Raw genomic sequence first — 17,414 nt, forward strand, 5'->3', positions numbered from 1 at the left:
TTGACTCAGACATCCTATAAAATTCTATAGATTAAAGCCAGGTGTGGTTGACCCGTGTGCTCTACAAGTATAAATGAAGAAGCATCTTACAGAAAGGGATCTAAACTGTAGTTCAATATTCAAGACGTCTTAGGGAGGTATGGAAGGAGGCTGGGAGTCAGTAAACTATCCGATTATCATAGAAATGAAGGTATTAAGAACAAGCATAATTTTGATTGCTTTATTAAAATGTTCCTCACAGAATTCTTTACAAAAACATCATGTCCTGAAAAAGTCATTCAACAAACATCAAGACCTTCTATGTATAGGACATTGATGGAAAAAACAAGAGAATCCATGTTCCTGATCCTTAAAACAACTCCAAAATATTTAAAATTCTGAAAGTTCAGTTCAAAATCTTAAATTTTACTTCACTTACAATTTCAATAGTGCTGAAATTTTCATTTAGTATTGTGCTTATAGTGCTATCCCTGTTTTTTGTTCACAAAAACAAAAGCCTATCATTCCCATGCTACATAAAATATGTATGTTCATGTTTTAGATAAATATTTATATAAAACAAAATTGTTGTAAATAAATAAGAAATCTTAAAGAAACCAAATCAGTATCAAAGTTAAAATTACAATATATGTAATCCACTAATTCTAAAGTTTAGACAAAGTTTTAGATCTTCTTCATGAAAGAAATGTACGCACTGTACCCTTGATTGTACCTCTACAAATAGGGCATTTTCTTAGAGAAGGGGCACAATCTTTGCAAACTACTAGATGACCGCAAGGAATAAACACTATAGACACTTCTTTGTCCATACACACTTTACATGTTCTTTCTTCTTGTAGTCTCCTCAATTGTTCTTCCATTGGTAAATCTAAGAAGAGAAAAAAAAATTCAATAAAAGGCAATTTGCTGCTTCTCCTCCAATGAAAAGCCAAGAAAATAAAAAAACAATGTTTTCTACTGATTTAAATTATTAATATTATTTTACCTGAAACATTTTCTGTGGGAATGTATTTTATGTCTTGTTGCTCTAAGGGAGAAAAAGCAAAAGCATTACTAGACAAATAAGGTTAACAATATTTAGTCACAGAATATATATATTTTAAACTAACAGTTTAGACTCTGGCCAAATATAATAGATAATTTTCAAGGCAAAGAAAACCTTCAATCTTTTTGTACAATTAATAGCTTATAAATTAGGTTGAATTATTTTCAGTAATCACAAATCATTAATAAAAGCGTATTTTCAATTGACCTAGGAAGTTCCAAAAGTAATTTTCCAGCACTCACCAAATAAATGCTGGTATAACATGGGGTCTATTTCTTGCAGAGAGTTTTTGAATATGGTGGCTGCAAAATTTCCTTTTACTAAGATAGTATCAATCAGTTCTCTTGCTTGTAAGGATGTCTGTGTTTTTTGTTTAATAACATCACGTTCCTGCTCGCTAATCACTCTGGCAGTTAGTAGACTATCCAGGATTGGAAGCGCACAAGTCAAATGTTGAAAAAGTGCCATTCTATTCTTCCGGATTAATGATAGGTCATCTTTATAGAAAAGAACACAAACACAGTCACGTTCAAACTCTGCCCACAAACTTCCTTCCACATATACACTTATAACTGAATGAAAACAACCATAATTCATAATCAGTTGGCACTGAAGTTGATTGCTAGCTTTGGGGGTACCTGATGCCCTGTGCTTGATAGTAACTGTACTTATAATAAGAACTAACGCTGAGCACTGTGGTAGGCACTTTCCATGTATTAACTCATTTCATCTTCACAACAGCCCTTTGAGGTAGGTACTAGTACCCTTATTTAGCAGGTAAGAAAATAGAGGTACAGTGAGGCAAGTAAATTGCTAAAGGACACACAACTAGCAAGAGTCATACTGAGGCAATTTGGTTTCATAATCTATGCTCTCTACCATTCTGTAAAACTGCCAATCCTTTAACCAAATAAAACTTAGAACCAAATAAAATTGAAATTTTAATCCAATCTAGTCAAAGTGGGGAAAGGCAAAATCAAGGGAATTAAAATGATAGAACATTTTTTTCTTAAATTATCAATTACCCATAAAACTTCTTTAAAATTCCATTTTAAGATGAAATTATTAATTATTATTTCCCAAAATTAGACATGATATTGCTATTACCTCAATGTTTTAAAGTAAGGGGGGAAAGGCACTAACAGCATTTTGAAAAATAAATCCTACTTGTCAATACCTTCCTGTCCTATAGGATCTCTGTATTCTTCCAGATCTAGATTTTGTATCTAGTGGTAAAATACTTTATATTTGAAACTCTGCAATTTTATTATCTCTTTGGAATATGACTTATGATTCCAAGTTTATTAATTAACTATCATATAGTTTTACCATGATCCATAAAGCTTTTCTATAAAATAAAAAGAGAAGTTGGGCTGTCTAAAGAATTATTTGAGGGGAGATGATCGTTAGATTTTAGAAACTCTGACTTTGTCAAATAATAGGACATATAAATAGAACTGTTTAATAAGGAATTAAAAAAACAGTGCTTAGTCAGCAAGTCCAGGATCGAGATATACATTTTGAAGAGAATTGAAGCTCTGAGAATAAATGAGAGAAGGATCAGGACCTAGAACAGTGTCTGGCACAAAGTCAATGTTCCACAAATACTTGTTGAACAAATGAACCATCAGGCCTCAGCAACTTAAACAGCAGTAGGAACAAAGAAATAACAGCCAGAGGGATGGAAGAATTAGAACCTAACATATTGTTAAGTAATCTATGGTTAAGAAGTAGTGATATTTTAGAAAATTAAAATATAATTAATACTTGATGTTAAAGTATATTAATTTTTTATTTTTCTAATTACATTTTATTTAAACTAATGTAAGAAGTTCTCTGAAATTCTTAAGATTTCTAAAATTGGATTGCTAGTAGCTGCAGAAAATAGTCTCACTTCAAAGTCATAGACTGGGGCTTCCCTGGTGGCGCAGTGGTTGAGAGTCTGCCTGCCGATGCAGGGGACACGGGTTCGTGCGCCAGTCTGGGAAGATCCCACATGCCACGGAAAGGCTAGGCCTATGAGCCATGGCCGCTGGGCCTGCGCGTCCAGAGCCTGTGCTCCGCAACGGGAGAGTCCACAACAGTGAGAGGCCCGCGTACCACAAAAAAAAAAGTCATAGACTGTATTCTGGTTTATAAGAGGTGAAGACTTGAATAAACCTTTGAAGCATATTATTCTTTTATCCTGGAAAAAATATCCTAAGTTTCCTCTTTATTTACACATCTGTCAAGAAATCACTCACCTACGGTTCTGGGAAACTACAAAGTAATCAGTAACGTAAACATATTTTCATTGTCATTCAAAAAATATTTCTTGAGCACAGACTATATACAGATACTGTGCTAGGTAGTATGGATATAACAGTGAGCTGAGAAGCTAACGGATATTTTTGACAATGCAAGTTATTGTACACTGTTGACTTGGAGTCAACTCTGGAAACTGTTGATTTTTTTTTTGGAAGAAAAATAAGTATTTTATAGCTGGATGGCTTTAGACTTCATAGGGTCTTATAAACAATTGTGGAAATGGGTGTTCTATTCTTTGAACAGTTGTTCACTGACGACCAGTGGTAAGACTGAGAGGACTACAGGAAGGACATGCAGCCCTATCTTCACTTCACAATGAAAAGGAGAATTTGGCTGGGCAAAGATGAACTTGGACTATGTTGCTGCTGTACTGGTGACATGTAGAACTGAATAATAATTCACACTTTGGTAAATGGAGGATGCTGTATTACTATGATCTGATATGTTTGTCTGGGTTGGCCAGGGGTAGATTTTTCCGGGAATGGAGTGGACAATCTCACCATCAATCATCCTGGGAAGAAAGAGGTCCCAGATGGCCTTGGACAAGAATATGGGGCAAACCTTTCTCATTCTGGGCTTTGTGGATATTTGGGGGCCTGAGCTTTCCTTGGGACTTTCCTAGTCATTTGTTAAAACTGGCCAGAGCTACACAGAGATGAATCAGGAGCTAGGCAAAGAGATTCATGAGGACGGGCTTAGGGGCACCAAGAGAGGCCACATACAGTTACAGCTGTCAACTGCCATCTGTGATGTAATGCCCTTCTGTTATCCCTAAATCTCCAGTAAGAGCTTGTTAAAAGTTGTAATCTGTTTTCAGCTGTGTTGGAAGGACTCTTGGATCTGGTCCATGCTTCGGAAAGAGTGACAAAGGAGAGATCAACATTTCTCTTTGTCTAGGCCAGAGTGATGATGGCAGTGGAGCAACCAGATGAGAATGACCATGCTCATCCAGAGGAGGGGATGAGCTTCAACACAGTAGAGGCAACAGGGAGCAGACAAGGCAAACATGGAAGGGCACGGATAACTTGTCTTGGGAGAATGTGAAAGTGTCTTAGAGCTCCCCTAAATAACACAGGGACACTCCAAAGGGGAATTCAGTTCTTGTGTGGGCAAATAGGAAACTTAATCATAATTTGTACATTAACTTATAGTCACAGGCTGAGACACACTGTTAACGCTAATATTAAAATTAATAATTGTCCCTGATCCCAGCCCAATTTATAGCAAAGAGGAGCGAGCAACTAGTCTGGGATCAAAAATGTGCCATGAATAATTACACACACGGTCAATTACTCAGAATAAAAATAGAAATTAAGAAAAAGCAGGAAACAATGCTTTCACTCAGTATATGTACTTATATTTTCAATTTACTAATAAGCAATTCAAATATATTTTAATGTAAAGAAAGTTTTCAGAATTCAAATGCAGAATATTGAACTTAAAATCCAATTGGATTGACTATATTTTCAGTAACTTATGTACAGTGACATCCTTACGGAAATGGAGACTAGAAGTAAATATGTGTACCTGATTCTTTTTCCTCAGTTGCTCTTTCTTTGTCCTCTTCCCTTATTTCATCTTCTGCATTAAGTAAATCTAATACAAGATCACTGACAGTTTTATAATTCTCTCCAGTTGTTAGGATTTTACTCTGAACTGTCTGCTTTACCAGCCTTCTACTAAAGCCCATTTCCAAAGCAGCTTTAACAACAGGTGTATTCATCATGACTGCATCTTCTGAATGGTTTTCTCCAGGTCCAAAATGAATAACTATACGGAATAAAGAATTTAACACATATTGGGATAGTCTGTATATTTTCTAAATTGCGAATTATTAAAATATCAAAAACATAAGGCCCAGAAAATGTGCAGGTACTATTTTGTATTACCTTTCTTAAATTTAAAATAACAATATGCATGTTCAGTCACTAAAATAGGAATATGGAATATTGTATTCAGATTCAAAATATGCATTATCTGGCATAAATATGAGTGGGAGAAAGAAACAGAATGTTGGGATCATCCCCACCAGCACTGAGATTCCTTTTTCCCCATGTTGAATGAACAAATGAGCTTTCTAAATCAAATATGTTTAACATAATTTTGAAAGAGGCCAATTGTAATCACTCATATCTATTACTGCAATGGCCTCCTAAACTATCGCTCCTGTCTAATTCATTCTCAACATTGTAACCAGAATGACTTTTAAAAAACACAAATCTGAATGTGTCACATTCCTTCTTAAATTCCAACAACGATTCCTTTGCTTTTAGGATAACATTCGACTGTGCCTTACAATATCTTATGCAATCTGGACCCTGTTTACCCCTTCAGCCTCATCTCTTGCCACTTACTCATTCACCTTCTATCCCAGAAGCCACAAACTGATGGCTCTTGGGTCAAATTCTGCCTACAGTGCTGACCACTCTTAAGCTAGCCTGCTTCATTTACCTGTTCGCAAATGCTTCTTCTAGCCATAAAGAATTTTGTTCAGTTCTTCAAGTGTGCCTGTTCTCTTTTGTCACTTAAGTCTTTCATGTGCTGTTCTCTCTGCTAAGAATATTCTTTTCCTCCCGTTGTTATTTGGTTAACTACTATTCTTCCCTTTGATTCTGTGCTAAGATAAATACTTCCTCTGGAAAGCCTTTTCTGATCTTCCAAGTCTGGGCTAATTGTCCCGCATGTGCTCTCAGAGCACACTTTACTTTCCATACTGTTCTCCTATCTGTGTATTTGCCCGTGTTCCTTAGACCACTAGCTCATGAGAGCAGGTGTTATGTTTATCCTGTTCTCTGTTCTTTCCCCAGAATAGCAGAAGCACAACAAATATTTATTGAACTGAATTTAACACTAGATAAGGGAGAAGAGCTTGTTCAAATATTGGCTCTATCACCTTTCAAGTGTAAGGTGGTGGACAAGTCACTTAACCTCTCTGAGCCTCTGAGTTCCTATTGAAAAATGAGAATATTATTTTCTACTCTCTCCATTTCATAGAAAGAATATGTATGCAATCTAATATCATAGTGCACCCATTCCCACACTGGTCTGTGAACAAGGGTTAGGCTGGATGTCTGAAGCTTGTTAAAACTATAGATGCTCAAGCCCCACCTTCAGATACTATGATTCAATTCAGTAGGGTTAAAGTAGAGACTAGAAATCTGTAATATTTTTTAGAGTTCCTCAGGCAATTATGATATGCACTAAAATTTGAAAAATGCCAATAATGTATTTGAAAATTCACTGTAAATTATAAATCATAATATAAATGTACATTATTATAATTATCAACTTTCAATCTTAACAGTATCAAATGGTTCTAACATTTAAATGCAGTAATTATTATTAGTATACATACTTGGTGACTCTGCATTTTCATCTTCTGGATTGTCTGACGTAGATAACAGCTACAAAAAAATGTATATAAATTAAAATGTAAATCTTATCTTGTTCATTGCAATAAATATTAATCAAGAGACCTAATTTATTCAATTTATTGCAAACTGACTTGTTCACTGGCAACATAATTTTTTATGTCAAAAGCAGAATTTCATTTACATTCAACAGCAATTCTGTAGGCCACAAACTAATAGAGTTTCTTCGTGTGTGCGTGTGTATGTGTGTATTAACAAATAAAATCCATTTTCATTAAGGCAGGAAAAGGGCTACACCTTTTCAGTGACCTGTAAGACAATCACTGTTTGCCTATCATCCCAAAGATCTTCCATTTTCTGGGTGCTCCTTTGGGATAAGCTGGACCCTTTATTTCCATTGACTGTGGCTAGGAAGTGTTTGACCCTCAAACTATTCTCTAAGTTCTTACTTGCTTTTCTGGGAAGATTAGAAAGAGCAATACAATTATCTTCCTCAAATCCTTTTAAGAAAAATTTATATAGTAAAACTATTAAATGCTACTATCCAGTCAATTTTTTTCCTCAAATAATTTAATTTATTGCAACTTTTTTTTTTTTTTTTGCGCTATGCGGGCCTCTCACTGTTGTGGCCTCTCCCGTTGCGGAGCACAGGCTCCGGACGCGCCGGCCCAGCGGCCATGGCTCACGGGCTTAGTTGCTCCGTGGCATGTGGGATCTTCCCGGACCAGGGCACGAACCCGTGTCTCCTGCATCGGCAGGCGGATTCTCAACCACTGCGCCACCAGGGAAGCCCAATTTATTGCAACTTTGTTGGAGAAATACTCAGAAACATAACTTAAATATTATTTTTCAGAAGACTTCTAATTCTGGATCTGCTGTTATCCAAAGAATAGCACTCTCTAAGATCATGCTGGGTGCTGAAAAAACAAAATGTATTTTTAAATTGACTTGTCTTTTCACTAAAATACTACTCTCTGTAATTATCAGAAAATAATTTATCAGAAAATCAATTAAATGAATGATTTAAAAAACAAAAAATCTGTCCCTACCTGTTCAAGTAGATGAGGGTAACTGGCTTGAACTCGACTGATGAACTCTTGTCCTTTAATTCGTATCAAGTACTCACACCTAAAATGTAAGCGAAATTAAATCTGGGGGGTTATTTTGATCTGGTCATTTGTAGACTGCTAAATATTTCAAGTGAGCATAAACATAATTATAACCACTTGACTATTCATTTAGCATATAGGAAGTGATAAGAGATACTGCACTCAAAGGTAAGATGATGTAAGCAAGAGGAAGGCTGTAACTGGTACTCAGCCAAGGCTGATGTGGATAAGGGTTGTGAGGCTCTCAGTCTACTGAGATAAGTAAAGCTGTCTCCACTCCGAGGTCCTTTCTGCTCTCGTCAACTATTCTAAGATTCCTAAAAACATTCTGAACATTCATGAGCCAAGGAGACAGGTAGAAAGTTCCCTAATAAATGATAATGTTCATACATAAGCTTTGTATGTTTAAAAGCTGAAAATATACATAGAAAGAATGAGGAAGCTGAACACATTTTCTAAGAAGTCAGACATTCACAAGTTTGGTAGTTTCTAGATAATATATATCCATGGTCAAATTTAAGTACAAAATGAATTCATGACACTACCAAAGCAAATTTACTGTTCTTTTTATATATTCACAAAATTACCACAATAGAAAGCCAGCAGCACTTTAAAAAAATGTCTATGTAAGGTGTTCTTTTTAATCTTAATAATTTTTGAAATTTGAAATATTTGGGGAGTGCAAAGTTGCTATAAATAAAGACATAGTATCATATCAAAAATTATATAATGCAAATGTTAGGATACTAAGTTTAGTAATCAACACTAAAAATACTAAAAGTGTTGACCATGAAAAATTATAGGCTACCTGATTTTAGTAAAAAAGGGAGAGTGTAAACAAGTATAGAATAATCAAAAGTGTAAGACATGACAAGAAAATGCTATGTAGTGATCAAAACAGATGAGATGGGTCTATATTTACTCTGATGACCCTACTTAATATTGTAACCAGCCTGGTGCCTCTAATCTCCCTTACCCAAGCTCCCTTTTTTCTTTTTATCCATAGCACTTATTATCTTCCAACATGCTATATAACTTATTTATTAAGTTCTTATTCATTGTCTGTCCTCTCCTGCTGTAAGTTTAGCATATGAGATCAGGAGTCTTGGTTTTGTTCAACTGAGTATATTAAGCATCTACAATAGTGCCTGATAACAGGTAGTCAGTTAATATTATTGAGTGTTGAATAAATGGAAATATGTTCAAAACATGTTGACTGAAAAAAGTTTCAAAACAGTAAATATATCTAATTCATGTAAAATTGTATACATTTATCTATATATGTACATATGCATAAAGAGATGTCTCTGAAGGGATGTTCACTAAAATGGTGACTGTGGTCATCTTTAGATGGTGAGATTTCTGGACATTTAAATTTTTTTTGTCTCTGTACTTTCCTACTTGCCTACAATGTGTAACTTTGGTTTTATAATCAGCATATGTTATTTGAATATACATGTATATATATTAATTACACACACAAAGAAACACTAAATTATTTCCTCTTTATCTTAAATTTCCATCGAAACCTTTCAAGTAATTATTTTTCTAAGTAATGCCTCCTAAATTTATTCATAAATGTAAAGTAACAGTTGATTATAAGGTAAACACATATAACTCCTCTCACAATAATCACACATATTTGCAAAGAAAATTTCAAAACAATTACCTTGGAAACCACTTGGCATGTTCCACCCATGGATCATCTCCAGATTCCCAACACCTCAGCCCACCATCACAGCAAAAGCATTTCACATCATCACTGTGACCTAAAATTAATTTTGGACCAAAACTTATGAATACATATAATTTGACCACTAAAATATATGAGATAACACATGTTGAATATTTGTTTATTATCAGATTAAGTTTCTTACCCATATAATAAAAACCTGCACTTGCAAGCTGCTCAGGATGAACTGGAACACTAGAGGGCCAGTTACAGAATGTTTTGAAGCGGGCTGCATATGTCTGCATGCTCAGATTAGAAACAGTGTATCTTGAAGTGCCTTGAAGCTGATTTCCTAAAAATGGGCAGTTGGGGAAATGTCTCAGGTGTTCTGACAGAGCATCATCCTTCGGTTCCCAGTTGCTCAATTTTCCACCACAGGCAAAGCAGGCCACTCTATCTCCAGGTCCTATGTAGTAAAAGCCTGCTTTTGCCAGATCTGTTGGTGACAGAAAAGTCAACGGCCACATCTGGAAAGTAAGTAATCTGGCTTTTTCGGTATTCATTGCACAACGGTAGGGACTTATCCTCAAGGAAGAAAAATTTTGATTTGGTCCAGAGTTTAAAAGATTTGATGGAAAGCTTGAATAAGAGCCACTGAAATAGCCACTGTTTTCCAAACTTGGAAGTAATGAGTTCGTGGAATATGTTACTGAAGAAGGAAAAGTAGGCTGAGAAGTGGCTCCCAAGATGTTAACTGAATTTAGATTCTGAATAAAGCTACAGCTAGGATACAACTTTTTGTGCTTTTCAATAGGATTATCTCCTTGTTTCCAGTTATCCAGCATCAGGCCGCAACAGAAGCATTTGACCTTGTCATTCACACCAGTATAATAAAAACCAGCACGAGCAAGACTCCTTTCTGAGACAGGAACACCGGCGGGGAAAGCGGAATAGGTAGACATTCGGTACAGCTCACATGAAAAGTCATACTTCAATTCAAATATGTTGGCACTTTTCATCAAATTTGATAAGAATGCGCTATTTTCTACTATGTTCATAATGAAATGGATGGGGAGGAAAAGGGACTAGCCTTTCTCTGGGGAGGTAGTTTTGTGCATGGGTTTTGATGTTTATTAATTTTAGTACTAGATTGAACACTTAGAACAGGAAATCTTTCATTCTTTTCTCTTCTATGCATTTAGGGTTATAGCATGGCAAGATTCTAAATCCTATATTGATACATTTTAAGGGCCAATTATGTACTTGCACCTTTGTATACTCTTGCATACAATGTAAACATGATGCTACACAGTACCTTGTGATGAAAATTAAAACCCTTCATAAAAGTGTAGAGTGCTTTATGTCATCAAGATGCCATTTAGTGTCAGATATCTCCACAGGTAGGTCACCCTCTCCACTAGTATGCTTCAGTGACATCCAGTCAGCCTGAAGATAAAATGTCTCACATAGCTAGTTTGTTTTGGCGGAAAGCTATGCTGTGTAAGTGTTCTATACACATAAAAATATTCAAACTATGTTTATTTTGCTTTTTTTAAATTGTGAAATTTTGTAGCCAGAAAAAAACAAAAAAGCATAAGACCTACCTCGAAAGAGGAAAAGAATGGACTATAATATTTCACTGATTCTAAGATGCATGTTTTAATATCTCTGCTATGGAAGGTATCTTACAATTAATGAATGGCATGTCACATTTTAATTAACAGCATTTTTATTTCTTAGAAGTACATAAAATAATGGTCTAACCAAATAACCAAATAAACAGTCTAACCAAAATCTTGCTCAAATTAATTTTTCTTCCTACAACCATTTTATTAGGGAGAACAAAACAATTCAAAATTTTCTTCCAAATAAAGAGCTTAAGTAGTAACAGAATTGGTTCATACATCTCAAGACCTGGTTTCAAGATTTATTAAATAATAATTACTTTCCATAGATTGCTTAGTCATAGCAATACCACTAGATCTTAGCAAATTAAACATTGCATTTCAAATAAATTATCAGAGATGAGTATATTTGCTCACTTGGTCTTTTAGACTCAGCTTCATGCTGTTGAGAACCAACATCAAATCTCCTGATAATGGATTTACTTTTAAAAACAGTCAAAAGTCAGAGTGCTGAGTCTGCAAGCTAAGATAAATAATCCAAAAAGAAAAAGATGGATAAAAAAATCTGGCTTTGGTCAGAAATTATTTCACAGATAGCATACCTTGAACCAGAATTTATCAGGACAAAAAATAATAAATTTATTTTGTCACAATCCACTTCTTTTGAACAGCAGAGATCTCAAAATTCAGAATTTCTCAATTATAAGTAGCTATTAGTAAGTAGGTTCTGTGTCAATAATGTCAGTAATAACCAATAAACAAGTCCACATGGTTTTTTTTTCTAGAAGTGTTTTGCAAGCATGCTTCCTGGGTCCCACATATGTTGGGGTTTTTTACTGCAGACTTCAATGCTTTATTTCCAGGTGGGAGAAGAAACATATCTAAATACCAGTGATAATTGCCCTCAGAGGTGAATTATTATGTCTAACTTCAGTATTCCTTTCATTCTTGGTGTTACTACTGTCTCTGTGCGAATTTCTTTTGGAATAAGTTTGTTCATTTACCAAAATGTAACCATCCAGTCATCATTCTCATTCTAATTATTCTCAGAAATAACAGCCCATTTGAACAAACTAAAGTTTTGACTTTCAAAATATCAAGTCTTATAAATGGTTAATTTCTTTACCAATCATCACGTTTATCTTTCATACTTGCTCTAAATTTGTTGTACCTATCAGAAAGTTTTGTTCTTGACATTTCTTTGTCATTGCAGAAATCATTTAACATGCCAAATGTTTTATACGCATATTTCTCTAATTTAGCAGAGGGTTGAATATTAACTCTTTGTTCTAGATAACTGTCACTCATTTTTAAATCTTTACCAAACACAGGTACTTTTTTCTATTCTACACAGCAGCCAGTGGGATACTGCCTGGCCAACTTTGAAAAACGTAGTTCAACAATATGTCCCAGCTACAATAATTACTTTATATCCACAAATCAAATTCAGAATCAAACTTATTATTACTTTATAGTTACACCTCTTATAACCAGATCATATTTTTAAAATTAACATTCTTTGGATACCAAAAACTCCTGTTAACTACTTTGTTTATTCATGCACAAAACCACCTCCCGGAGATTAGACTAAGTCCCTTTTAAGAGTTTTAGGCCTCCATTTTGAGATGTTTTGATTTATAGAAAAAACTGGAATAAACCTAGAAGAAGTAGAACAGTTCGTCTCTTTTGTAAAACCTGTTAAAAAAAAAAAAGACAGTTTTAAAAGTCAAATAATTCATAGATGTAACACCATGATCTCTTTTTAAACATTTTTTCCAAAGCAGAGCACTAGTATTTACTGAATGTCTATGACATACAAGGTGCTGTATTAGGTACTGCAGTGGACAAGAAATCCCTGATGAAAACCAGAAGGCTCAAACTGGTGGCCAGCAGAGGTATTATGTTTGGCTTGCACAGAATTGGACTCCAGCATTTCACTAATTTTTTAACTTTTTATTTTGCAATTAATCTATACATAGAGAAAACTTATAAAAATAAGAGTTCCCACATATCCTGCACTTACATATCCACGTGTAACCATAGAAACCAGGAAAGTAACACTGATACAATGCTGTTAGTTAATCTATATGCCTTATTTGAATTTCACCAGTTTTCCAAGTAAGATTTTTCTTGGAAAAATACCACAGTACGTTTAAATGTTTCAGTTAATTACCAACATTTTTTAAAAGTAAGAGATTTCTGGGCATCCCGGGCGGCTCAGTGGTTAAGAATACACGGGTTTGAGCCCTGGTCCAGGAAGGTCCCACATGCCGCGGAGCAACTAAGCCCGTGCGCCACAACTACTGAGCCTGTGCTCTAGAGCTTGTGAGCCACAACTACTGAGCCCATGTGCCACAACTACTGAAGCCCGCGTGCCTAGAGCCCGTACTCCTCAACAGGAGAAGTCACTGCAAGGAGAAGCCCACGCACTGCAACAAAGAGTAGCCCCTGCTCGCCGCAACTAGAGAAAGCCCGCGCACAGGAACAAAGACCCAATGCAGCCAAAAATAAATAAAAATAAAATAAATAAATTTTTTTAAAAAGGGATTTCTGTAAAAAAAAAAAAAAAAAGTAATAAATAAAATAAAAGTAAGAGATTTCTGGACTTCCCTGGTGGTCCAGTGGTTAAGACTCCATGCTTCCACTGCAGGGGGCACGGGTTCAATCCCAGGACAGTGAACTAAGATCCCACATGCCACACATGGAGGGACCAAAAAAAAAAAAAAAAGTAAGAGATTTCCCATGACATTCTAGATCCCAACCTTATCCTGAAAATTCAGAAGACCTGGCTACACCGGGCATATATTCCTGCATGGCAACGATCAGCTAGTGCCAAGCTGCGGCTGCACCCTTTAGGGAAGGCACACGCTCTCCCCTTTGGCATTCTGATACGGAGACTGTCAGTTGCTTTTTGTCACTGAGTTGGCACTGTTGTTTTTCTCACAGTAGAATTACAAAGAAAGTGGAATTGTTCTAATACCTGTGTCTATCAAAAGTAACAAAAATGAAAGGTAGACAAAGAGGGACATTTTTTGAGAAAAATGAGAGTAACATATTTCTTTGTGGAAAGGAAGACTATTCCTACATATTAAATATGTAAGCAAAGTGTGCTTTTGTTTAAAAAAGACACCCCTAGTTTTGTTCATTTGTATCACCTGCCTGGCCCCTATGCAGTTGAGATTTCAAACCCCTTACACAGATCTTACCCTAAAGAAGCTTTGATGTGGAAACAAGGCATGTCTGTGGACATTTAGGCAACAGTTATACAATAAATATACAAAAATATGCCAAGATGTCAACCCTGGATCCATTAAAACTCTGTCTTAACCATTTCCAACACCTAGAATTCTAAATGCTGCTGGGGAAGATCTACAACCTTGTAGACAGAGACCAGCATGATGTCAGACTCCACCTTGGCTGGCCCTTTACTATCTCTCATCAATTCTTCTTAAGCCTAGCCCACTGGCCTATGCAACTCTTCTAAACCTTCAATACCTTCCTCTGATTTCTCCTCCACAACTCCCCATCTCACTTTCAGTAGATTGTTTTGCCTTGGATTTCTCAAAGCAAAGAGACATCATTGAGTAGTAATCCTTACACATTCTCAAATCCATGCCCTTTTTGCTCACAACCCACTTACTGCCTCACTTAAAAGAATCCCATCCTCCCCCACTGGCCTCAGAAACCTTGCTCTTAACCCTATCCTCCTCATTTCTTCAACTCTCTCTACTGGGTCTTTTCCTTCAATATAACAAGCATGCTTAATTCTCTCTCAGCTTTCAAATGAAAGCAAAACCAAAAAACCCTCTTTCAACCCTACTCTTCACTCTAGCAACAACCCTGTATCTCACCTTCGCTTTACAGCCAAAGGAAATGAACAACTGTCTATGGTGAAGGTCTCCCAATACAACTGGCTTTAGCCAGCACCACTTAAAACCACTCTCTCTTTTTCTTTTATTTACTTGTATAGTTGATTTACAATGTTGTGTTAGCTTCAGGTGTACAGCACAATGATTCAGTTATATATATACATATATATATATTCTTTTTCAGATTCTTTTCCCTTATAGGTTATTACAAAATAGTGAGTATAGGTCCTATGCTGTACAGTAGGCCCTTGTTGGTTATCTATTTTATATATAGTAGCGTGTATATGTCAATCCCATCCTCCTAATTTATCCATCCCCCGCCTTTCCCTTTGGTAACCATGTTTGTTTTCTGTGTCTGTGGAAAACCACTCTCAGTATGAGTAACACCAATCTTTTCTTCCCCAAAACCAGTGGAATTTTTCACACCTGACACTGGGGTCCACTTCCTCTAAGAAATGTTCTAGTCCCTTGGCTTCTGATACCACTCTCTTGGGATTCCTCTTTCCTTTCTTGTGGCTCCTTCTCAGATTGGCTCAAGTCCCCAACCTCATCTCTTCTTACTCTATCATTTCTAGTGGGCAACCACCCTGATGCCAGCGATGTTGTGTCTATCCTCTTGGGCACTTAGCAAGCACATCCATGTCTCAGACACTGGAGTTTAAGTGTGCCTTTTCTCTCTACCTCCCCCTAGTCTGTGAGCTCCTTCACAGCAGAACTGTGTTTCAGCTCTGTACCAGCCCTCCCACTCCCACCATCCATTCAGCCTGGCATATAATGTAGACACTAAGACTTTTTGCTGAGAAGTGAATTTCACTAACTTGACTGAGCCCCCCAGGAACGCAGCACCCTCATTTTCATGGTATTAAGGACATCAATTTTACATTAATGACTACAAAGTCTGCTCAGTGATGGTTTAATACCAGGCTTTGGAGTCAGACATCTTGAGTTTCCAAAATCATTCAGTCTCGGCGTACCAGGGGTGTGATCCTGGGCAAGTGCTTCTTAGGACTGTGAGAATTAAACCTGAAAACACATGTAAAGTCTTCTAAGGGAGTCGCTGAATATAGTGGGTATTAGAAACACCTAATGTTAGCAACAAATAGTGGCAAACAAAGTTAATATTACTGTTAGTTTAGGATAGGGTAAATACCTCCAGCACTTTACTAACTAGATTAAGAGCACTACAGGGTTTCCATGCTGATCACCAGGAAAACAACCAAAAATCTGCTCTTTCTGCCACCACTTGGGAACACTCCTCCATGTGTCCATTAAACAAGATTTTACTGAGTCCTTACTATGCCCAAGATCTGCTTTAAGTTCTGTGCTTAAGCTCATCTGGCACCGTCTAAGGCCCGGTGATATCTCTTGGCAATCGAGTTAAACCAACTGTCAAAGCTTCCCCATTCCACTGACTCACTGCAAAAGGAAAACAGGAAGTGCACACCCGGCAGGAAGACGGACAGAAAGTGAGTGTTGGCGAGGCAGCGCCGGGCCCGGCGGCCCCGCGGGCTGGAGAGCACGTCTGGGCGGCGGCGAGGACCGACCGGACCAGCGCGGCTGCGCCGGGAAGGGCCACCCGGGCTCCCACTCTCTTCCCGTCCCTGGTCGGCTCGAGAGCCGGCCTGGAGCCGACCTCTGGGCCCTGCAGCAGGTCTGATTACCGTGTGCCCCTAGGCGAGCGGCAGACTTGGCCCCCGCCCGCGCGGGACACAGTGCGGAGACGTTGGGGGTCGCGCGCGTGGACACGCGAACAGACACACACGGTCGCGCGCACACGCACGCTCGCTCACTCACCTCAGCTCTACCGGCCGGCCTGCCAACCCCGGCCGGTGCGCGGCAGTCGGGTTGTGCCGGCCGAGTCTTGGCGGGTGACAGCCGTCGCCCCGCTGTTCGGTGCGGGCTGGAGTCTCACGCAGCCTATTAAACGTCCCCCCACCCCACCGCTCCTCCCCTTCCCCACCCCCACCCCGCTCCATTTGTCCCGCACTCCTCCCAGCGGTTTGCTTGTTCGCTGGTGCTTTCCTCTTAAGACTTAGGGGAACTCCAGCGGTAATAACCACACACACTTCCCCTTAATCAGTGGCCTGGCAGACCCACTCGGGGATTTCCATGACCCGAAAAGCGTGACTGTTTCTTAAGCAGGGCGTATCGGCGTGACATTTACTGAAATACCTTTGCTTCTTTGTTCGTGGGTCAGAGGAAATCTTGATAATCTGTGAGGGGGAAGATGAGCATTGGTCAGCCTGACTGGAAAAGGTCCATCTCCCACATAATAAAAAAAGAAAACCGCGAAACTTCGTGAAGTCTTTCTGATAATTTTTACTTTTTGTTATAATTCTGTTATAATTGTAAAGCATGAATGGAAATGTAGGGGTTTGTAAAAAAAAATCACAAGATTCTCCTTTTCAGTTTATTT

The 17,414-nt window shown here is 37.5% G+C and overlaps 1 protein-coding gene across 6 annotated transcripts; it reads right to left on the minus strand.

The window, feature by feature from the left end:
- Positions 1-206: 206 nt before the first annotated feature.
- On the minus strand, positions 207-17,055 carry BIRC3 (baculoviral IAP repeat containing 3). Of its 6 annotated transcripts, none has more exons than XM_067038572.1 (10): positions 16,793-17,043; positions 15,919-16,021; positions 9,710-12,824; positions 9,502-9,601; positions 7,773-7,851; positions 6,708-6,756; positions 4,880-5,122; positions 1,288-1,542; positions 986-1,027; positions 207-868 (listed from the first exon to the last, which is right to left on the minus strand). In XM_067038572.1, the coding sequence occupies exons 3-10, from the start codon at positions 10,560-10,562 to the stop codon at positions 675-677; spliced, it is 1,815 nt and encodes a 604-aa protein (XP_066894673.1). In that variant the 5' UTR covers positions 10,563-12,824; positions 15,919-16,021; positions 16,793-17,043; the 3' UTR covers positions 207-674. The 6 variants fall into 6 exon arrangements, with proteins under 6 accessions (XP_066894673.1, XP_066894674.1, XP_058925873.1 ...); XM_067038573.1 differs by having other exon boundaries at positions 15,973-16,021; positions 16,793-17,014; XM_059069890.2 differs by lacking the exon at positions 15,919-16,021 and having other exon boundaries at positions 16,793-17,055.
- Positions 17,056-17,414: the final 359 nt, after the last annotated feature.

The sequence above is a fragment of the Kogia breviceps genome, chromosome 7, assembly GCF_026419965.1.
Source record: "Kogia breviceps isolate mKogBre1 chromosome 7, mKogBre1 haplotype 1, whole genome shotgun sequence".
Taxonomy (NCBI): domain Eukaryota; kingdom Metazoa; phylum Chordata; class Mammalia; order Artiodactyla; family Physeteridae; genus Kogia; species Kogia breviceps.

Excerpts from the sequence above, each read along its gene's own strand:
- BIRC3 (XM_059069890.2), bottom strand. The coding sequence starts at position 10,562 with ATGAACATAGTAGAAAATAGCGCATTCTTATCAAATTTGATGAAAAGT. Across the intron at positions 9,602-9,709 it reads TGCAGGTTTTTATTATATGG|GTCACAGTGATGATGTGAAA; the intron begins GTAAGAAACTTA and ends AATTAATTTTAG. Across the intron at positions 7,852-9,501 it reads CATGCCAAGTGGTTTCCAAG|GTGTGAGTACTTGATACGAA; the intron begins GTAATTGTTTTG and ends CTTACATTTTAG.